General features: G+C 39.5%; 1 protein-coding gene across 1 annotated transcript in view; it reads right to left on the bottom strand.

The window, feature by feature from the left end:
- Window positions 1-2,230: 2,230 nt before the first annotated feature.
- LOC307004104 (uncharacterized protein) overlaps window positions 2,231-24,700 on the bottom strand; it is a 32,406-nt gene continuing 9,936 nt past the window's right edge. The window contains exons 2-3 of the mRNA XM_079623055.1: window positions 23,844-23,993; window positions 2,231-5,489 (exon numbers count right to left, since the gene is read on the bottom strand). Coding sequence (XP_079479181.1) covers window positions 3,829-5,489; window positions 23,844-23,928 — 1,746 coding nt within the window. The 5' untranslated portion in view covers window positions 23,929-23,993 and the 3' untranslated portion in view covers window positions 2,231-3,828. The remainder of the gene's footprint in view (window positions 5,490-23,843; window positions 23,994-24,700) is intronic.

Here is a 24,700-nt window from a genome sequence, read left to right on the forward strand (position 1 = left end):
CCATTTTTATAGGCTACATTTATAAACACTAAGGGGACATGCAGGCTAAGTGATGATAGGGCTATGATGTTTGTCCATGTATCTACACGGTAAATTAAGAAACGGGAAAGTAAAGTAATAAGTAGTGAAGTTACTTTTCAAATGCAGTAACTAGTAAAGTAATATCATTACAATTTACAGAAGTAACTAGTAACTAGTAACTAGTTACTTTTTTTGAGTAACTACCCCAACACTGGTTGGAGCTAAACTCTGCAGGACAGCAGCTGTCTAGGACCGAACTTGCCTAGATGTGGCTGTCACTGTTGAAGATTTTATTATTTAGAAAATAAGTAAGTTAGCTATATATTTGTACACCTCTGTGTGTGATTTTGGGGGGCTTAAAGAAAGGTCAGAATGCTGATGCAGCAGATAATTATATTTAAGTGTGTCACATGGTGTAAAACCCCTGCCCAAAATAATCTATAGGATGTATAACCATTTTTGGAGGCGATGTATGTATATATGTGAAAAGCTAACCGATGTTCGGGAGTCATTTTCTGCTTGAGGTTGCTCGGCTTTGTTTTGTTAAAGGGGTGGTTGATTGCGATTTCACTTTTTTCATTTTAAATAGTGTGTAATGTTGTTGTTGGTGCATGAACAGTATCTGCAAAGTTGCTGCGCTGAAAGTTCAACGTAAGCAGATATATTGTCTTTTAAAAATCAGGAAGTTTAATGCCTACAAAAACGACTCGAATGGGACTACAACGAGATACTTCCCGGGTTTTATACGTAGCTAACCCATACATTTACATCAACCCTCCCTCCGGAATATGCAAAAAATGGGGCGTGGCCATATTTCTGCGGCGTTGTGGAAGAGGAAGAATTATAGTGGAGAGCTGTAGCCATGCCGTCGAAAGTGTGTTATTTTCACCCAGCTGTCATGTCTTCGGTGTTCGGGCTTCCTATGGACGCTGTAGTTCGTCAACAATGGCTACAATTTCTGTTTTATTATGTTCCTGAAAATTACAATCGTAGCTCTCTGTGCTGCGCATTTTACGGAAGACAGCTTCCAGAATCTCCACGAATTCAATGCCGGATTAAACAAGAAACTGTTTCTAAAACATGAAGCAGTTCCAACTTTAAACCCAGAGGCAGCCGTTGTTGGGCCACAACCTGTAAGTAAAACGTAATAATTTTAACTTTGCATGTATAATTTCAGACGTAGTTTTAGTTTTATCAGGGATGTAAACAAATGCCAGCGCTCGCGTTATAGCCACTTAGTCATGCTATATCTCGTGTCTATGACAAACGCGTACAAACATTTTGAACCTGCAATTTGTAATTATGTACTAATTTTGTAAATGTATTTTCCATGTATACTTTATGAAGTAATTTTTCGATTTGATGAAGTACGTAAACCAATGCCAAAGCTGTTTGTTTATGTAGCCAGTTAGTTTGATGCTGTTTTGTGTGCAAGACAAACGTGTATAAAGTAAAAAAAATTAAAAATGTAATCGCAACAGCAAACTTCAGCTGCGGTTTTACTCCGTCATTTATTCAGTTATATTAAATGTTTAATCAGGAGAAACCCGTATCTCAAAAGCTAACAAGTTTCAGCAGTGGCATTTTCAAGTAACAGCGTATCGAAATTATTATATAATAATTGTAGAATAGAATAATAATAATAAAAAAAATGTACCATTCAGAAACGTTTTGTAAGAGCCGTGTTTGGGGAGGTTCTGCTTGACTCTCTTTAATGCCGCTTTCTGGGTCTGATTCTGGCTCAAACTGTACGGCAGTATAGAAACCATTATTTACATTTGACCGGAGCACATGCAACTTTCGCCCGTAAAGGTGATGGGCGTGAAGTTTCCGGACAACGTGCACTGCCCACTTTAGCCAATTACAACGCACCGGCCCAACTAACCAATCTGAGCCCATGCCTGTTTCTGAGGGAGTGGTTTCATAGAATCAGGAAGTCAACCGGTCGTTCAAATGACAGAGGAGAAATCAGCTTACAATAAAGGTGAAATTTATGAAAAATAAGGCTTAAAAAAAAAAAAAAAAAACCAAGACATGTTATATTGCACCCCATAAATACAATCATGCAAAGAAAAAAAGCAGTAAACCACCCCTTTAAAGTCAAAATATTTCTGGCATCAAAGATCTCTGAGAAGTGATTTAACAAAAAGATTGAAACCACAACATCACGTGTGTAGGGTTGGGTATCGAGAACCGGTTCCATTTTAGAACCGGTTCCAAAATGCCAAAAACCGGGGATTTGATAAGACACGCAAATTTCGATTCCGCTTATCGATTCCTTAATTTGGTGATGCTCGCGCGCGTGAATGGCAGTGAGCATTTGTTTACTGTTGTATTGATCTGCCAGGACCTGCCTGCCGCACATGCGCTGTACGTTATATTTACGATGGCAGAGCGCGGCAAACGTTCAGAAGTTTGGTTAAGCTTTTCAAAAAAAGATGAAAATACAGCGAATTGTATAACATGCAAGAAAGACATTTCATGCAAGGGAGGAAGCACCTCGAATATGATGAAACATTTGCTTCAACACGGGGTCATTTGAAGGAATGCACCGCATTTGATTCGGTGTGATCTCTCAGCAGCAGTACCACAGGTTTCCACACACCAGATAAAGCCATAGCAGCAGCAATAGCAGTCTCTCACACTCAGGTACAAAACACTGATGAGCAGACATTCGTCTTCGAACTAGAGCCGCATAATTCTGGATAAAATGAGAACCAGTTTTGTTTAAAATTGTTCTTGTTGAGTCGTTTAGGTTAAAATGGAGAAAATGAATAAATACATCAGACAATTAATATGAGTCGAGTCTATTAAATGTATTTTTTTTGAATGAATACTTGTTTGATACTCCATAAATACTTTTTAGTTAATGGATGATTCACCATTTCTGAACGAATCTTTTGAATGAACGATTCAATGAAAAAAAATACATTTAACACTCACTTGCTGCCACCTATTGGTCTAATAATGTAATCAACACAATCTTTATTTGAAGAGACTCCATTCACTTTAGCCATGAAGGGGAAGATGAGCAAGGATATGTTCTGTTTTTTGTGTTAAAATGAAATATTTTTGTAATTGTTTTTCATGCTGATTCCTTAAAGTGTTATGTATATTGTAAATTAAGACGCATTGTCATAGTTTTACTAGTAATAGCCTAAATGTGACAAGAATAAAAGGTAGAATTTTCACAAGTATTTGCTCTCCTTTTTCTCTCCAATAAATATTGGAATCGAAACCAAGAATCGTTAAGAACCGGATTCGATAAGCAGAATCGGAATCGTTAAAATTGAAACGATACCCGTGACAAGGAATGACTCTGACCCTTAATTAATAATTCCGTTTCTCATAATTTGTCAGTAGCTGCACTATAATTTTCACAAAATGTGAAAATTCACTTACTTTACAAACAGCTCACTGTGTGTGTCCAAGAGAGAAAAAGAGAGATGCTAGTGTGCGGATTTATTTGTGCTGTTTGTGAAATTAGTCAGTTATTTTTTGCATGATAAGCGCATAGCTTAAGGTAAAATGATGCACAATACTACAAATACCGAGCTGAAATTCAGGCACTGAAAAGATCGATACTTGGCACCTGTGTGTATTGACAAAATATCCTCACAAAATATTATTATTGATTTTCCCCCCACCCCTCTAATATTTACCAGTGGATTCTCTCAGTTGAATCAGATAATGCAGTGCAATGTTCATTATCTTGTTTCATTCAGTTTGTCTCTTTATTTCTGATATTTGTTTCCGAGGTATTTAACTGAATTAAAATAAATAAGCAAGGGCACATTAAAATTGAAATTAATTTCGTACTATACATATTTTCTGGTGCCATTTTAAACTTCCAAGCCATTTAAATCTCCTTCCACACAAGGAACACAAATAGGGTCTCACATATGCATGACTTTTTAGGTGTATCTGTAAGTGAAATGGCAAAATAAATTTTTTATTGCACTGATCACAATTAAATCTCCTTCCTCCAGAGTGAATGCGCAGATGATTTTTGAAATTACTCCTTTTATGAAATCTCTTACCACACTCGGAACAATGCAATTTCTTTCCAGAATGAGTTTGCAAATGACGATTAAGGTCTCTTTGATATGTGAAACTCTTCTTGCACTGAAGACAAGTAAAAGGCTTCTCTCCAGTGTGAACTCTCGTGTGAACTTCAAGGTTTCCTTTACGTGTGAAACTCTTTCCACATTGAAGGCAGATGAAAGGCTTCTCTCCAGTGTGAACCCTTATGTGAATATCAAGGTTTGCTTTATTTATGCAAGTCTTTCCACAGTGATGGCACATGAAAGCCTTCTCTCTAATGTGAGTTGTTACATGATTCTCAAGTTCTGTACTGTTTGTGAAACTATTTCCGCACTGATGACAGAGAAAAGAGTTCTCTCTTGAGTGAATCCTCATGTGGTAATTAAAGGTAACTTTATGTCTGAAATTTTTTCCACACTGATCACATGTGAAAGGCTTCTCTCCAGTGTGAATTCTCATGTGAACCTTGAAGTTTCCTTTAAGAGTGAAACTCTTTCCACAGTGATGACACATGAAAGGCTTCTTTCCAGTGTGAGTTATTACATGATTCTTAAGGTGATTCCTGTTTGTGAAACTCCTTCCACACTGATGACATGGAAAACGGTAATCTCTTGTGTGAATGTTCATGTGCTGAGCAAGATTTTCTTTACATCTGAAACTCTTACCACACTGGCCACAAATGAACCGATTCTCTCTGACAGGAGTCTTAACACTTTCTTTATGTGAGAAGCTCTTGCCATTCAGTTTGCAGGTGTTAGGGCTCTCTCCGGTGTGACTTCTCATGTGACAATTAAGGGTTCCTTTGCGTGTAAAACTCTTTCCACACTGATCACATGTGTAAGGCTTCTCTTTGGTGTGACTTCTCATGTGAGACTTAAGACTTTCTTTTCGTGTGAAGCTCCTTCCACACAGTTTACAGATGAAAGGGCTCTCTCCAGTGTGGCTTCTCATGTGGGTATTAAGGGTTCCTTTACGTGTAAAACTCTTTCCACACTGAAGGCATGTGTACGGCTTCTCTCCAGTGTGACTTCTCATGTGAGTCTTAAGACTTTCTTTTCGTGAAAAGTTGTTACCACACAGTTTGCAGGTGTAAGGGCTCTCTCCACTGTGGCTTCTCATGTGGGTTTTAAGGTTTCCTTTAAGTGTGAAACTCTTTCCGCACTGAAGGCACGTGAAAGGCTTCTCTCTGGTGTGAATTCTCATGTGGACATTAAGGTTTCCTTTTTGAGTGAAACTTTTCCCACAGTGAAAGCAGGAGAAATCACTTTTAGTTCCTGTCTTTCGCGCTCTTTTTTGCGAGGCAGTCTTTTCATTCTGTGAGCACTGAGACTTATCTCGAATTATGAAATCATGATGTTCCTCATACTGTTTTTTTTCTTCCACTTCAGTCAATTCTTGACTCTCCTCTTTCAGTGCCATCAGGTCTAAAGTGAAAAAAGACAAATACAGATAAAAGTTAACCCCAGTTTAAAGGAACAAAGCAACAGACATCAAAACCAACATAAAATCATAAAATAACCATCTCCTCTTTCAGTGCCATCAGGTCTAAAGTGAAAGAATACAAAATATATATATATATATATATATATATATATATATATATAAATAAATATAGCTGCAAGCAGCGATTACGGGCCCAAGCCGGTGGCACCGCCACCCCGGTGCCTTTAGTTGCACTAAAGGCACCGAGGTGGCGGTGCCACCGGCTTGGGCCCTCCATCGCTGCTTGCAGCTATATTTATTTATATATATATATATATATATATATATATATATATATATATATATATATAAAAACCCGCCACCCCGGTAACTTTAGGGTTCCTGTGCACAACGGGCAATAACGTAACTCCGCTTTGACTGTCGAGAAGAAGTCTGCTTTAGAGCTTGCATCAGTGTGGGTTCTGCAAAAGTGCGCATCGAGGGCACATATCAACCACAAAGTATGCGTGAACACCCTTCTGAAACCTAAAATTAAAAATTAGACACCCTACAGTCTCATGGACTTAACGGACACATGAAATCAGCAGCCATTGTAAGTACACAACACCGAAAATTCCTATGAAGTGTGGTATATATATTCATTGAAATTACTGTACTTTAAAACACTTGTTTAAAAGAAAAAAACACATATACATAGTATAAAACACTAGATGGCACAATATACCTATTTTTAATAGAGTCTTTCTGCCCCCCTCCCCACACACACGGAGACAGGGGGGGCTGTCTGTGTGTGTGCCCTCCCTCCCCTCCCCACACAGACACACACAATGGGGGGGGGGGGGGGCTGTCTGTGTGTGTGCCCTCCCCTCTCCACACACACACACACACTCACTCACACACACAGAATGGCAGGGGGAACTCTGGCAGAGAGAGGCAGAGAGCGACAAAACCACATTCAAACCAAAATATCTGACTTCCTGTTGGTCAGAGCTAATGACTGTAAATTAGAAAGTTGTCCGGCTCGATGTGCACAATATACATACCAAGTTTTGTTACTGTAGGTAAAAATAACCCCCCCACTTTTGTCAAAAGCATCTTGAAAGTAACACACTTCTTGCTGCCAGTTGGTGGCGCTATAACTTTGACTCACATTAGTTACATCCATGTGATCGCCCTCTTACAGCGAGCACGCTACTGAAGTTTCATCAAGATCAATTAATGTATGAAGACGTTATAACACATCGTGTTTCTCTTTTCTCGCCATAAATTTGTTTCCTCGCCACGGCCAAACCGTTCGAGATATCAAAAAGCCATCCGCAATTTAGCATCCTCAATGTCTTGACTTCATGCTGACCGAGTTTGGTGAAGATCAAATTAAATTTCTTGGAGTATATAAAATTCCAGGGGCGTGCGTTTTCATATAACCCATAATAGTCGACTTCCTGTTGGGCTGGCGTAAAACTTAGAGCACGAAAGTTGTTCGGCCCGATGAGATCTATATGTGTACCGAGTTTCATACTAATTCATGCAATATTCAGTTTGATATATGGACCAAGTTTTCGGACCCCGTTAAAGGGGGCGCTGTCGAGCCCCCCTGCCACGCCCGGGTACCAGCTTCAGGCCGGCCCTGATGGCCGCAGGTTCTGACCTGTGTGCAAAGTTTCAATAGTTTTCGAGCACGTTAAGGGCCCCAAAAGTGCCCGAGAAGTCCCACACAGCAGAGAAAGGGTTAAAATAAAGCCCCCCTCCTCTCTCACACACACAGACACTGAGAGAGACTGGCAAAATTCCCATCAAATCACATTCAAACCAAAATATCTGACTTCCTGTTGGTCGGAGCTAATGACTGTAAATTAGAAAGTTGTCCGGCTCGGGGAGATAAATATAAATACCGATTTTTGTTACTGTAGGTAAAACTAATACCCCATTTTTGACTAAAGGTGGCGCTACTGAGCCCCTTACCACGCCCGTTTCTGAAACTTTGCACAAGTGTACTAGGCAATAAATGTAAAGTGTCTGTCGAGTTTCATGCAATTTCAAGCATGTTAAGAGTCTCAAAAACTTTAAAAAAGAATATTGAAGTTTGATGCGTTGCCATGGCAACAGTATTTAAGATATCAATAATCCTTTCACAGGTCTACATCTGCCGTGTGTTTACATTATACACATAAAGTTTGAAGCAAATCGGGTAAAAATAAGAGGGTGATTTTAAAGCATTTTGAAAGTGACACACTTCCTGCTGCCAGTTGGTGGCGCTATAACTTTGACTCACAATAGTCACATCCATGTGATCGGCCTCTTACAGCGAACACACTGCTGAAGTTTCATCAAGATCAGTTAATGTATGAGGATGTTATAACACACTTCCTGTTTCCAATATTCGCCATAAATTCGTTTCCTCGCCACGGCCAAACCGTTCGAGATATCAAAAATCCCCTCGCAATTTATCATCCTCAATGTCTTGACTTCATGCACACCGAGTTTCGTGGTGATTGGTTGAATCGTCTAGGAGGAGTATTTTAAATTCCATTGCATGTGTTTTTTAAACTACGCCAAATAGCCGACTTCATGTTGGGCTGGGGTAAAAAGTCAGAGCACGAAGGATATATGAACCGGTGAGATCTATAAGTGTACCGAGTTTCATATTATTACACGCAAGCGTGTTTGATTTATGGACCAAGTTTTCGGACCGCGTTCCAGGGGGCGCTGTCGAGCCCCCCTGCCACGTCCGGGTACCAGCTTCAGTCCGGCTCTAATGGCCGCGGGTTCTGACATTTGTGCAAAGTTTCAAGAGTTTTTGAGCACGTTAAGGCCCCCAAAAGTGCCCAAAAGGTAGTAATATAATAATAAATATAGCTGCAAGCAGCGATTACGGGCCCAAGCCGGTGGCACCGCCACCTCGGTGCCTTTAAAGGCACCGAGGTGGCGGTGCCACCGGCTTGGGCCCTATATCGCTGCTTGCAGCTATATTTATTTATATATATATATATATATATATATATATATATATATATATATATATATATATATATATATATATAAACCGCCACCCCGGTGCCTTTAGGGTTCCTGTGCACGACGGGCAATAACGTAACTCCGCTTTGACTGTCGAGAAGAAGTCTGCTTTAGAGCTTGCATCAGTGTGGGTTCTGCAAAAGTGCGCATCGAGGGCACATATCAACCACAAAGTATGCGTGAGCACCCTTCTGAAACCTAAAATTAAAAATTAGACACCCTACAGTCTCATGGACTTAACGGACACATGAAATCAGCAGCCATTGTAAGTACACAACACCGAAAATTCCTATGAAGTGTGGTATATATATTCATTGAAATTACTGTACTTTAAAACACTTGTTTAAAAGAAAAAACACATGTATACATAGTATAAAACACTAGATGGCACAATATACCTATTTTTAATAGAGTCTTTCTGCCCCCCTCCCCACACACACAGAGACAGGGGGGCTGTCTGTGTGTGTGCCCTCCCTCCCCTCCCCACACAGACACACACGGGGTGTCAGACAGACTGACGGACACACACACACGCACACACACAGAATGGCAGGGGGGACTCTGTCAGAGAGAGACAAAACCACATTCAAACCAAAATATCTGATTTCCTGTTGGTCGGAGCTAATGACTGTAAATTAGAAAGTTGTCCGGCTCGATGTGCACAATATACATACCAAGTTTTGTTACTGTAGGTAAAACTAACCCCCCCCCACTTTTGTCAAAAGTAACACACTTCCTGCTGCCAGTTGGTGGCGCTATAACTTTGACTCACATTAGTTATATCCATGTGATCGGCCTCTTACAACAAACACGCTGCTGAAGTTTCATCAAGATCAATTAATGTATGAAGACGTTATAACACATCGTGTTTCTCTTTTCTCACCATAATTTCGTTTCCTCGCCACGGCCAAACCGTTCGAGATATCAAAAATCCGTCCACAATTTAGTATCCTCAATGTCTTGACTTCATGCTGACCGAGTTTGGTGGCGATAGGATAATTTTTCTAGGAGGAGTATATACAATTCCAGGGACATGCGTTTTCATACAACCCATAATAGCCTACTTCCTGTTGGACTGGCGTAAAACTTAGAGCACGAAAGTTGTTCGGCCCGATGATATCTAAATGTGTACCGAGTTTCATATTATTACATGCAAGCGTTTTTGATATACGGACAAGTGTTCGAATCCCATTCCAGGGGGCGCTGTCGAGCCCCCCTGCCACGCCCGGGTACCAGCTTCAGCCCGGCCGCGGGTTCTAACCTGTGTGCAAAATTTCAAGAGTTTTCGAGCACGTTAAGGGCCCCAAAAGTGCCCGAGATTTTGCACACAGCAGAGAAAGGGTTAAACTAAACTAGCCCCCCTCCTCACACACACACATACACAGATCCCCCTCCCCTCCCCACCCCACACAGACAGACACACACACACAGAATAGCAGAGAGACAGAGAGAGACACAATTCACATTCAAACCACAATATCTGACTTTCTGTTGGTCGGAGCTAATGACTGTAAATTAGAAAGTTGTTCGGCTTGATAAGATCAATATACACGCTGAGTTTTGTAACTGTAGGTAAAACTATAACTAAGTTATAACACACTTTATGCATCCTTTTTTAATCATAAATTTGTTTCCTCGCCACGGCCAAACCTTTCGAGATATCAAAAATCCGTCCGCAATTTAGCATCCTCCATGTCTTGACTTCATGCACACCGAGTTTCGTGGTCATCGGATGAATTCTCTGGGAGAAGTGTTTCAAATGCCAGAACATGCGTTTCCATACAGCCCATAATAGCCGACTTCCTGTTGGACTGGCGTAAAACTTAGAGCACGAAAGTTGTTCGGCCCGATGAGATCTATATGTGTACCGAGTTTCATATTATTACATGCAAGCGTGTTTGATATATGGACATGTTTTTGAATCCCATTCCAGGGGGCGCTGCCGAGCCCCCCTGCCACGCCCGGGTACCAGCTTCAGTCGGGCCCTAATCAGACAGACAGACAGACAGACAGACAGACACACGCACACACACACACACACACACACACACACAGAATGGCAGGGGGAACTCTGTCGGAGAGAGACAAAACCACATTCAAACCAAAATATCTGACTTCCTGTTGGTCGGAGCTAATGACTGTAAATGAGAAAGTTGTCCGGCTCGATAAGCACAATATACATACCGAGTTTTGTGACTGTAGGTAAAAATAACCCCCCCACTTTAGTCAAAAGCATCTTGAAAGTAACACACTTCCTGCTGCCAGTTGGTGGCGCTATAACTTTGACTCACATTAGTTACATCCATGTGATTGGCCTCTTACAAAAAACACACTACTGAAGTTTCATCAAGATCAGTTAATGTATGAAGACGTTATAACACATCGTGTTTCTCTTTTCTCGCCATAAATTCGTTTCCTCACCACGGCCAAACCGTTAGAGATATCAAAAATCCGTCCGCAATTTAGCATCCTCCATGTCTTGACTTCATGTTGACTGAGTTTGGTGGCGATCGAAAGAATTTTCTAGGAGGAGTATATAAAATTCCAGGGGGATTCGTTTTTAAACAACCCATAATAGCCGACTTCCTGTTGGACTGGCGTAAAACTTAGAGCACGAAAGTTGTTCGGCCCGATGAGATCTATATGTGTACCGAGTTTCATATTATTACATGCAAACGTGTTTGATATATGGACCAAGTTTTCGGACCACGTTCAAGGGGGCGCTGTTGAGCTCCCCTGCCATGCCCGGGTACCAGCTTCAGTCCGGCCCTGATGGCCGCGGGTTCTGACCTGTGTGCAAAGTTTCAAGAGTTTTCGAGCACGTTAAGGGCCCCAAAAGTGCCCGAGAAGTCCCACACAGCAGAGAAAGGGTTAAAATAAAGCCCCCCTCCTCTCTCACACACACAGACACTGAGAGAGACTGGCAAAATTCCCATCAAATCACATTCAAACCAAAATATCTGACTTCCTGTTGGTCGGAGCTAATGACTGTAAATTAGAAAGTTGTCCGGCTCGGGGAGATAAATATAAATACCGATTTTTGTTACTGTAGGTAAAACTAATACCCCATTTTTGACTAAAGGTGGCGCTACTGAGCCCCTTACCACGCCCGTTTCTGAAACTTTGCACAAGTGTACTAGGCAATAAATTTAAAGTGTCTGTCGAGTTTCATGCAATTTCAAGCATGTTAAGAGTCTCAAAAACTTTAAAAAAGAATATTAAAGTTTGATGCGTTGCCATGGCAACAGTATTTAAGATATCAATAATCATTTCACAGGTCTACATCTGCCGTGTGTTTACATTATACACATAAAGTTTGAAGCAAATCGGGTAAAAATAAGAGGGTGATTTTAAAGCATTTTGAAAGTGACACACTTCCTGCTGCCAGTTGGTGGCGCTATAACTTTGACTCACAATAGTCACATCCATGTGATCGGCCTCTTACAGCGAACACACTGCTGAAGTTTCATCAAGATCAATTAATGTATGAGGATGTTATAACACACTTCCTGTTTCCAATATTCGCCATAAATTCGTTTCCTCGCCACGGCCAAACCGTTCGAGATATCAAAAATCCCCTGGCAATTTTTCATCCTCCATGTCTTGACTTCATGCACACCGAGTTTCGTGGTGATTGGTTGAATTTTCTAGGAGGAGTATTTTAAATTCCATTGCATGTGTTTTTTAAACTACGCCAAATAGCCGACTTCCTGTTGGGCTGGGGTAAAAAGTCAGAGCACGAAGGATATATGAACCGATGAGATCTATAAGTGTACCGAGTTTCATATTATTCCACGCAAGTGTGTTTGATTTATGGACCAAGTTTTCGGACCGCGTTCCAGGGGGCGCTGTCGAGCCCCCCTGCCACGCCCGGGTACCAGCTTTAGTCCGGCTCTAATGGCCGCGGGTTCTGACATTTGTGCAAAGTTTCAAGAGTTTTTGAGCACGTTAAGAGACCCAAAAGTGCCCGAATAGTCGTAAGAAAAATAATAATAATAATAATAATAATAATAATCCGAAGGAAAACAATAGGGCCTTCGCCTTTTCAAGGCTTGGGCCCTAATAATAATCCGAAGGAAAACAATAGGGCCTTCGCCTTTTCAAGGCTTGGGCCCTAATAATAAATAATAATAATAGTTAAGAAGAATAATCCTTTGGAAAACAATAGGGCCTTCGCCTTTTCAAGGCTTGGGCCCTAATAAAAGTACTAAGCTACCGAAAGAGGTGTTAACCTGATATCCCAAAACCTCTTCTCAATACTGTAAACTATGTTCTTTCTTTAGGATACGTCCAAATATTTTTGCAGTTATCAAACCCTTTATCAATGACCCAGAACTGGTTTAATATAGACTAAAGAATGTGCAAGACCTTGATAATTTTCTGTAGAACAGTGGGCAGTTTACATTTTCAGGACAAACAAGGGATTCATTAACCAAAATGGCAACAAGGATTCCAATGAGAGAAAGTGCCTATTGAAAGTTCACAAGTTTATGTGGAAAGTTGGGTGGAAAAAGGCCAGGGCCGTGGGAAAGACGGGTTTAATCAGTGCTTCTCCAAAAGAGTCTATATGGTCTACTCACAGGGGTGTCAGACAAGGGTTCAGAGCCATTGTTACTACATAATATTTAATATATTATGCCGCGTTTCCACCTCAGGAACCAGGGTGTAAATGAAGTTGCAGGTAAAAATTTCCCCACTTAGAAAGAAAGTTGCCCCTTGATGTCAATTTGACGTCAAATATTAGACAAGATTTGATCAAGATGCTGCAAAGCATCATTTCAAAGTCAGATTACACATCAAGTTCTTCCGGTGGTTAATTGGTGAAAATATGAGGTTTAAACCCATACTGAAATTGATTAATATATAGGCCAACATGTTTGACATTGAGTTGACATCAAATCAACGTCGTGTTAAAGGCGTTCAGTTTGCTGTCATATTGACATCACATTGATATCAATACACATTTAAAATATTATATAGCATTTTTTTTTTTACTGGGGCCTCAAAATGCATCCATTTGGCACATCTTTTGAATCATATGTAGTTGTTGGATTTCTGCATGAAAGTGGACTTCTGTAACTTCTGTGGTTAAAAACAAATAAACCAAAAACTATTTAAAATATGTAAATTACTGATATGAAATAAGAGGTGAACAGTAATTATATTTTACAAAACAAATACTGATTTGCTTGATTAAAAAAGAAAAAAAAGAAAAACGTATGCAGCATTTTTTATTTGTTTGTTAATTAATGATGGTATTCCTTACTGCTGAAATGCATGATAATTTGTTTTAATGTTTAACAATATAACAAATGCCCATGCATGTCATTATTCCACAATATCTTTGTAAATATCTCTAAAACATTTACATATGCATATGGATTCCTCCTATTTTGCAGCTACTTGTGACGCTAAATGATGGCATATCACAGAAACTGGAGGAAACGTCATGCTGAAGTGCTGTCTCTTGCAGCTGATGATTCAAATAGCAGTGATACAGATGGGTTACTGAGGGCTCTGTTCAGTGAGGATGAAACTAACTCTTTGTCACCTTCAGCAGATGGCAACATTTCAGATTATGACTCTGATGCGTTAGTGCGGTCTTCTGACACTAACTGAGGTTGCTGACAATTTGTGTGATGATTCTGCATAGGAAACTGCTCCTGATCTGGGTGAGGAAATTGCAGCTTGATCAGCTACCAACGATCTGGACTAAATTAACTACTAGATATTCTAAGGTGCCAAGGACATATTCTCCCCAAGGATGCCAGAAACTTGTTGAAAACCCCTAAAAGAGTGGAAGTAGTTGAACTGTGTGGTGGACAATATGCCGGTAACACTTTATTTTGATGGTCCCTTTTGAACATTCTGTTAACTATAAGTAACTGTCCAAATACATGTCAACTAACTCTCATTAGAGTATTAGTAGACTGTCTGCTTAATATCTGCAAACTCTTTATTGTGATGCTCCTCCAACAGACACTTTACTGACTATAAGTAACTTTGCAACTACATGTCAACTTATTCTAACCCTACCAGTCTACTAATGCTCTACTAACACTCTAATGATAGTTAGTAGACATAAAGGGGCAATGTTACTTCTAGACAACAGAATGTGTTAAAGGGACCATCCAAATAAAGTGAAACCAATATGCCTACTTTGATATTGCATTCTGCAGTTCTGAAGGTTTTATCCCAGAATCCTGTTTTCCCTGAAGACCGAATAGATAGCTTAAACATTGATGGTATTCCACTGCTTAAATCATCAAGTCTGCAAATGTGGCCAATCCTGTGCAGTTTCCATGATTTTGCACCCTTCATTGTGGCACTCTATTGTGGAAAAGCAAAACCCAGCCCAATTAAAGATTACCTCTCTGATTTTCTACAGGAGTTGCAGCAACTTATGCAAGATTGCATAGTCCATGGAGAGAAAGCACTGCAAGTGACTGTAAAAGCCTTTGTTTGTGATGCACCAGCTCGATCATTCCTGAAATGCATAAAGAATCACAATAGCTACTTCGCTTGTGAGCACTGCACAGTTAAAGGCACCTATGTGGGACGAGTTGTTCTTGGTGCTACAGCGCCTGGTGTTGTTGCAAGGTCTGAAGCAGATTTCAGTAGACTTGCCTACAAAGACCATCAAATTGGGAAATCCCCACTGACACTAGCTGGAATTTCATGCGTTCGACCATTTGCATTGGACTACGTGCACTTAGTGTGTTGTGGTGTAGTTAGGAGAATGCTTCACTACATGCAGAGAGGACCCTACACATGCAGACTGTCATTTCAGCAAAGGAGTGACATTTCAGATAAACTTAAGGTATTGAATGGAGAACTACCTAGTGAGTTTGCACTTCAACCTAGGACTTTACTGGAATTGGACAGATGGAAGGCTACGGAACTTAGACAGTTTCTCCTTTATACTGGACCAGTGGTTCTAAGAAAAGTGGTTTCACATGCTGTATACAATCACTTTCTTTCCTTGATGGTTGGGGTGTCAGTCCTGTTGAATTCGGATGATGCAGACCGTAAGGAACACTTAGACTATGCCCGAGAGCTACTCATGTACTATTTGAAGAAGTGTGAGGCTATATATGGAAACACCTTCACTGTATACAATGTTCATTCACTAATTCACTTACCAGATGATGTGGAACATGGTAGTTAGTAGTACTGCGGTAGGCGTCACGTGACCCCGGTATTGCGGTAACCGTCCCAGCCCTACCCATTGCATCCCTGCGCTACCCTGTACCACTGCATGGTCACTCTGCAGACTTTGAACTCTGTCTCTCACTTCACTTTATTATTATTTAATAAACTTGTTTTCACTCGCATTTGGATCCAACTCTATTTTCCAGCCCAACCCTGACACTTATGCTGCATTTCCCACTTACCAATTTTATTGTAGACATTTAAATGACACGATTGTGTAATAAAAAAGTTGTAGTTAAAAGTCTCTAATTGTTGTGATTAACTAAGCTACATAAAACTAATAAAACAAGCCCTACAAAAAACTAAAAACAATTCATATTTAAATGGTTTCACATGACTTGTTTATTACATATAATAATAGATTAAACTTTCAAAAACATTTGCAATTGTCTTGTGAAGGGTGTTTTTATGCATATTTGGGTTGAGTTTTAGTTGCCATTTACATCCTTCTGACCAGCAGGCTGCACCAGCGCGTGGTGTTTTGAGCACTTCGAAACTGAAGCATTTTGCGAAGCAAATGGTTCAGTTGATTCAAAGTTTTGAAAAGCTTCGTTTCTCTCATCACTAATAAACACCATTAAGAAAACTCATAATTAATCAACATGAGATCATTAGCAGTTACCAATCGGTTGGCATTAATATGTGGCAATCATTGTGAACTGCTCTGAAACCATGAGCCTGTATAACATGTGCAGCGCTTACATTTAATGAAATCATTGTCTTTTGAAGTTTAATAATCATTGTCTTTTGAAGTTTAATTATCACTCACATTAAGCCATATTGCAATTCCTGTTTTTCCACCATCCCCACATTTAAGACCTCTTGAAATAATAAAGACTTTTCTTATAACATTTAAGATATTGAAGACTTTTTAGGGACTTAAATTTAACAAAACTAAAAGTTAACTGGTCCCATTGACTGCCATAATATTTGTTTTCCTACTATGGAAGTCAATGGGACCAGTTAACTGTTTGGTTACTGACATTTTTCAAAATCTCTTAGTATATGATGACAGAATTTTCATTTTAAAGTGAACTATCCCTTTAAAACAAACCCTGGTGCGATTGCTCTGTTAGTGTGGTTCATCTGAATAAGTGTGAAGGCTGCCGTCCGAACCCTGGTGCCAAAACAAGTGGACCGAGACTGTTGAAAAGATGGGTCTATGTCTGCTTCCAAATGAACTCTGGTGCTGTTCGAATGAAATATGAATGTAACAAGGACCAAAGATATAAAAACAAACCAAAAAGAGGATGTGATGTCACAACATGTGACCCTCAAAAGGACAGAATTATCAAGCATACCTGGTTTTTCTCATCATAGGAGCTATGTTGCCCATCACAGTTCCATCACAAAATATACATCATAAAAGCCAACCTGGACTAAATGTATAATTTTCTTTGTGGTCCAGAACAAAATAATTAAACTAAAAGTAAGAACACTTTCTACAGTGCCCCTATTATTGTTTTACGAATATTCCCTTTCATCCAGTGTGTAAAATAGCTGTTTGTGAATGTAAACGTTCTGCAAAGTTGTACAGTCGAAAGCAGTGTTGGGCAAGCTACTTGGAAAATGTAGTGAGCTAAGCTACCAGTTACTCTACATTAAATTCAACTTCACTACACTGAAGCTACCTCCCTGGAAAATGTAGCAAGCTAAGCTACAGTAATATGGCAAAAGTAGCTTATTACATCATGTCAGTCAAACAGATAGGCAGGCATAATTTATCAGTTCAATTGTTTATTCACAAACTGTTCCAAACCAATTTGAAAACAAAAACAAAACTATATAAATTAAGAGGAAGGGCATCTCGGGAACTGCACTCCTGTGGTTCAAGTCTTACCTCTCAGGTAGGTCCTTTAGGGTGTCGTGGAGGGGTGAGGTGTCTAAGACCCAACATCTAGCTACTGGTGTGCCTCAGGGCTCAGTGCTTGGACCACTTCTCTTCTCCATCTACATGACATCACTAGGATCTATGATTCTGAAACATGGCTTATCCTATCACTGTTATGCTGATGACACACAACTCTACCTCTCATTCCAGCCTGATGATCCGACGGTAGCCGCTCGCATCTCAGCCTGCCTGACAGACATTTCCCGGCTGGATGACATTTCCTATCAGAGCATGCTACACAACTCCTTGTTCAGGCACTTGTTCTATCCAGACTAGATTATTGTAATGCTCTCCTGGCTGGTCTCCCAGCTTGCACTGCCAAACCTCTGCAACTGATCCAGAATGCCGCAGCTAAAGTGGTTTTCAACGAGCCGAAGAGAGCACACGTCACTCCCCTCCTCAAAGAATTGCACTGGTTGCCAGTAGTGTTGTCAAAAGACCCGGTATTTAGGTACCATTTCAGTACTAAAAAAATTTAATGGGTACGGTACCAGCTTTTCTTAAGTACCGGTGGTACCGAAGTATCGGATTAATCCGGTTCTTGACGCGCTGTCCGAACGGTGCACAGTTGCGTCCTCTTCATAAACACACTGAGATATGCGACCGGCGGCGCTGCTAATGCGGTTTCTCTGAATCCACTTGTTGACCAGAAAGGAGGAAAGAGCCGTTCACAGCGCGTTTTTTGCACGTGCAAATTCGTTTTCCAGGCGCGCCTCTGTTCATGGTTGCATAGCAACGGCAGACGCAACAGGAAAGCACGCGCTTGTGGAAAGGAGAAAGCGGTGCAAACTGCGCTCTCCATGATGACGAGAAAGTATCATCAAAAAATTAATTGATTTCTAGCCCTTGCATTAGCTTTACTACTAAATATATTCATTGAGATGAGAAATAAAAAGCCGCCCTGTACAGCTGTTCGGCTGAGCTTTCCATGTTGTTACGGAAAGACCGCTGGTTTTTGTCACATGACCTGTTGAGATGCATTGAAGTGCATCTCACTGAATTTGCACGCGCATAAAACGCGATATGTGAACGGCCCCTAAAGTGGTATCGTGTGCGGTTGTATCTTGTTTAAAAGGCCTTTTAAATATGAACGCAGTTTTGGATTAAATAAAAGGACAGTCAAGTCAAATAAAACACGTTTTATCTCCTGTTTAGTTGGTAACACTACAATACCATTCATTAACATTACTTAATGCCTTATCTAACATCAACACATTGAGTGAACAATATATTTTTACAACATTAATGTATGTTTGTGAATGTTATTTAATACAAACACTTTTACAACTTTTGATTTAAAAAATTTATTAGTAGGCTACATTTTTTAATTACCCCAAGGAGAATAATTGCTTCAGTGTATAACTGTTGTTAGGTCATTTTATCTAATGTTATCAAACAAATGGATATACACTTTAATATATGCAAATTTAATCAAAATTAGCTTTGGTACCGAAATTGGTACCGAGAACCGTGGATTTTCACAGGTATCGGTACCGAATACTGAAATTTTGGTACCGTGACAACACTAGTTGCCAGTTGCCGCTCGCATCAAATTCAAGTCATTGACGTTTGCCTACAGAACAACCACTGGTACTGCTCCCCTGTACCTAAACTCATTACTTCAAACTTATGTGCCATCCAGAAACTTGCGCTCTGCAAGCGAGCGGTGTCTTGTGGTGCCATCTCAAAGAGGCACAAAATCTCTTTCTCGGACCTTTACCATGACTGTTCCCTGCTGATGGAATGATCTGCCTAACTCAATCAGAGCTGCTGAGTCTGTAGCCATTTTTAAAAAACTGCTGAAGTCCTATATTTTTCGACAGCACTTGATCCAGTAACACTAATTCTTTCTCCACTATTCTATCTTTATATAAAAAAATAAATCCTGCGTTAGATTGAACTGCGAAGGGTCATAGCACTTACATACTGTTGTCCTACTGTTAGTTTAATTGCTTCTATTGCTCTCATTTGTAAGTCGCTTTGGATAAAAGCGTCAGCTAAATGAATAAATGTAAATATAAAACTAACAAAACCAGGTGTCGAGAGTGTGTGTATCTTTCCATTAAGCAAATTTCCAACATGACATCATGACTTTGGGCGTGTTATCTGCACGCATTTTGAGCTATCCGCGTGTATGTCTACGCCCTAGTATGGGTAGGTTTAATTTCTCACGTGTCAGCCCAAGGATTGAGATTGGTACGTGATGTCCACTTCCGGAGCAGAATGTGGTGGTAATGCACCTAAAAGCTGGTTGTAGGGCCCTATGATTTTTTTAATTTTATTTTTCACATTCCAAATTATTTTTTTTCTTTTTTCTGTATTCTGTTTTTTTCCCCGTTTTAATATTTTAGAACTCCCATTTTAATGGTTAAATTAAATTTTACAAGCATGTCTAATTAATTGAAACCATGAAACGTATACAATTTAACAATCATCTATTCTATATATTTTTTTAAAGAATTTACCAAATTTTGTTTTCTTGATTCCATTTTAATGGTTTAATTTCATTATAATAACCAATGATTTAAAATGTAATGGTTTAAGCAAAACTTTCTTCAAAGGTTAAACCAACCTTTTATTTTGACGGGTTGCTGTGTAGATCGACCTTTTAGTCTATGTGTGTTTTTATGATTTGATGATAGTTTTTCTCAAATCAAGCTAAAATGCTGCTGAAGTGACTCAGAGCGGCTGTGTAGATAAAGTTCATGCATGAATGTCCTCATATAGGCTGAAAACATTGCGAGCGTCATGCATGCCTCAGTAGCCGCGTTTCCATTACCCTTCAAATTGCGCAAATTGAAATTGCGAATTGAAAATACGCTCAATGGAAACACGTCAATTTCGCAAAAACTCTCGTTTATCGCAAAAAAGTTTTTACGCTCGCATGAGGAGGTTTTTCAGCCAATTCGAAAAAGGAATATTTCGCAAAACTGCAATGGAAACAGTTTTTGCGCATTTACAGTCACCTGACTTAGAAGACGCGGTGTGTTTGTGGTCCGTGTACGCAAATAATAATAATTATCATCATTATAACATAGGCTACATATTTAGATGAGGCTTTTATCCAAAAAAAAAGGAACAAACCAATTCGTCAAATGTCATTCATAATACGGGTTAGACAATAATAATACAGAGCTGAGATTATCACAAATAAACACAATATTTTGACGCATATCTAAGGGTAGCCTATGTGTGGAGTGTGGAGCGCGCACTACATGGCACGGAGGCGCGGGCGTGAACATTTTCCTATTAACAGTGAAACAACTTAATATAGCCTACTCTATAATTTCTGGTCATACAGAAAATAATAATACATTATTTGTAACTACGTTTATTTGTGTAAACAATAACAAGAAAATGTTGTGCTTTTGTAGGCTAAAATAAAATAAAACAATCAGGCGCGTTTTCATGATCTCCGTGAACTGGAGCGCGAGAACTGAAACAAAATATAGCCTATGTAGCTAAAGCTTGAAATGTCCACTTTAAAACGAACAAATTCGAATCGAAAGCTATACATTTTGTTCTGATTAAGTAATCCGTATGAAAGGTGCATTTCTCTCTAAAAGAGCATCTGCTTAACAGCGGAGATGGAGATGTTTTTAGCCGAGTTAGAAAACAATAGTTTAATAATATTAATGGCTCTTCTTATTCAGCACTGCGGGAAAATGTCAATTCCAGGTTCTAATTTGGCCTTAGAAAACCAGTAAAATGACCAGTTTTCCATATTAATTTGTGAATATTTTACATGTTTAATAAAGGGGGAAAAAGTCATTAAACAAACATCTGAAAATTCGTCGATATTTACTTTTTTGCGCAGCAGTTGGTGTAGCCAGTTCAAATTAAAATTGTGGTGTTCAACTTTGCGTTTTAAAAAGAAAACCGTTTATTTTTCGTTTTTCAATTACGGGTTTAAAAAGGAAAAAACGAATGGACACAAAAGCAGCCTACATCGTTTGGAATTGGAGACAGAGTTCTTTATTAAATTCATAAAATAAACAATAATTAGCCTATAGGAATACTGGATTCTAAACTTCAAAGAAATGCCACAATCAAAACCTCAGCGCAGAAATGAGGGTGAAACACCCAGAAACTCCTTATATTTCGTTTGGAATAAGGGTCTTTCCTGCCATTAATGCTTGGATAACACGTACGTCTCCCTCCATTAATAATAATAATGTCTAATGCGGTGGCTGTGAGATTATATAAACCAACGTCCGCTGCCGTGATTTTTGGAATGACTTATCGCGAGAGAAAAAAGGACGTTTTAGTCGCATAACATCGGTTAATGGAAACGCCGTCATTTCGCAATAGTTTTTTATCGATATTTAGATAATAGCGCAAAACATTTGCGCAAATCTGTAATGGAAACGCGACTAGTGAGTGTTTGAGTGTGTGTGGTAAATGAAACCGCACGTTCATTCTGGATTTCCGCGATTCTGTCCGTGTTTTCCGCATCGCGGAAATGAAATATGGTCCTATTGACAACCGCCGTAAAAAACATGAAGTCATCGTCACTGACTGATTCAGGATCAGTGATACTTAGCAGTTTTATTTCCGATTTGAGCTTGAACTTTAGAAATGCTTGGGAAAATGTAGCTTGTGTGTAGTGTGTGGACCCTACCGCACTACTTGATAAAAAAAGAGCTTCGCTACTGAAAAGCTATTTGATTCAGAAAACAGTCACGCTACTGAGAAATGTAGTTAAACTACTTGTAGCGATGCTACTGCCCAACACTGGTCGAAAGTGCACGATAAATAAAGTTACTGTCTCCTAAAAGAAAAAATCGACTCTGAACCTCCTATACAAGTTGTTTGTGTTTCTGATCTGCTTTACGGTTCTACATCACTAGGTAAATACATTTGCATAAAAGCCCACCTATGTTGTACTCCCAGAAACAACTTGACCAGCCCTCAAACATCATTTTACTGACGACTGCTTCTCAAATCTTGGAGTTCAACGTGGGATTCACAAATAGGCTTACTCTTGGAAGATGGGTCAGAACATTGTTTATTTGGACCAGCTTGCTCCTATGATTAATTGTTGAAGTATATATTTTCTACCGGATGTTCAAAATATGTCGTTTTATATTGTGTAGGTCTCCGGCTAATTGGCTACCTCGGCTAACCGTTATTACTCTCTTACTGAAATACTACTGCTAACCAGCTGTGGGCCACTATTTCCTAAAACTGTGTCTATAATGCAGATTGTCTGTCGTTCTTACTACTTTGAGTAAAGATAAAGAATGGCGCAATATTTGTTTTACAATGTTACATCAGTCATTCACGTTGGTGCTCGGCTAATGTATGCGCTGTTATTGATACAGTTCCTGTTAAAAAAAAATGTAACATACAAACATGAACATACTCTTGTTAATGCCGATAGTGAGGAATTACAGTTCCAAGATCTCATAATGTACCTTAAACTGAGTTTCTTGTCACTGAGAAACGTCCTGCTCAAGTCGTCTTTGCGATGAAGGTTCGGGTTGAATAACTAGTTCTTCCAATGTTTCATTGGACTCGCGCTCAGATTGATATGGTAAAATCGACGCCATCGTTACTGTCTTCATAGTGTGTAAAATCGCTGAGGACTGAGAAAGCCTCCGGAAGTGACACGCGCTGTAAGCGGTAGACCAATTACAACTACGGGTGTAACGATACACGTATTCGTATTGAACGGTATACTGGACCATTTTTCCTGCCGACCAAAATTTAATTATTTCAAATGTAGGCAAGCGCCTTCATAATGTAAGAGACGCTGGCGCGACCACAATATTGCCCAACATCAAATGGCAAACGTAATGAAAGCGGAACGAAACTGCGCTACTCGTTATTTTGTGCTTGACGGACAACTTAAAGGCGGTATTTAAAGGCTGATTCATCCGTCGAGTCGTTTAAGAATCATTGAACAATGTGGTGATGTGCAATGTATATTATGAGAAAATGTAAGTGTTTTTGACCTTTGATGCATGTAAACCAAATTCCAAAACAGTTAGTTACCTTTAAAATAGCATAATAGGGGCACTTTAAGGAACTCCAGAGACCTTGTTGAAGGCAGCATAAGTATTTGGCTGGTCATGACTGTTCACATGCTCCATATTAAATACAACCCACAAACAGGACACTCATATAACATTCTTCAAAAATATTATTAATTTCTGTAGAGCTGGACATTTTAATAAGGATAAAATTAGAGTTCAGCTTTAAGAATGAAACCAACCTGTTTGTTCCTCAGTATCTTCTTGTTTCATTCTGAATGTTTCTTCAATCCTTACGTCTTCACTCTCCTCTTTAATAAACGCCATCTTTATGATATTGTCACATGGATCTCCGCTGCTTCACCAGGAGTTTTTCTGTATGTCCGGACACTCTGTTATGTTTAAGATGAGAATAATTAACAGAAAGAAAAGACAATTTTTTTAAGGGGCAAGTCAAAGAGAATTTAACTTGCAGACAAGTAGCCTGCTTAAAACGTCAATAACAAAAAAATATAGAATCACAAAAACTGATACAGATTTTATATCATTTAGTGTACGAGGCGATTGATGGTGGATTAGAATATATAAGGTTGCTCTGTTGAGGCTTTTGCGGCCTCAAGGACAATTCTAATCAAATGAGCGCAGCACACAAAGAAACCCAGTTAACATACTGCAGTAAAAATACAAAATGTGGAGTTTTTATGGCCTTTTTGCTATTTATAGCCTATATTTTATTAGCCTATTATATTTAAATTAAGCAACATGACTCGACCATAAGTGCTGTTTTCCTGAAAACCATCACGATTGAAAATGTGACATGATTTCATACAACAGTTAAAATTAAGTAACTTACATTTTAGACACAATATTGACTGTTTTTGTTCTGTTTCAGCAGCAAAAACAGTTCCAAAGATCCCAGAGCAGAAACCTAGCGCAACTGACAGCAACACAACCGTGTTTCCATTACTGAATGATTCAGCGCTTTGAACGAATCGGTTGAGTCAAAGATTCAATGACCCATTCAACCATAGATATACATAATAAAGGCTAGATGTCTTACGGCAGAGTCTCGAACGGCATCACCCGGTGGCCAGGAGTC

The sequence above is a fragment of the Phoxinus phoxinus genome (genome assembly GCF_949152265.1).
Source record: "Phoxinus phoxinus genome assembly, chromosome: 9".
Taxonomy (NCBI): domain Eukaryota; kingdom Metazoa; phylum Chordata; class Actinopteri; order Cypriniformes; family Leuciscidae; genus Phoxinus; species Phoxinus phoxinus.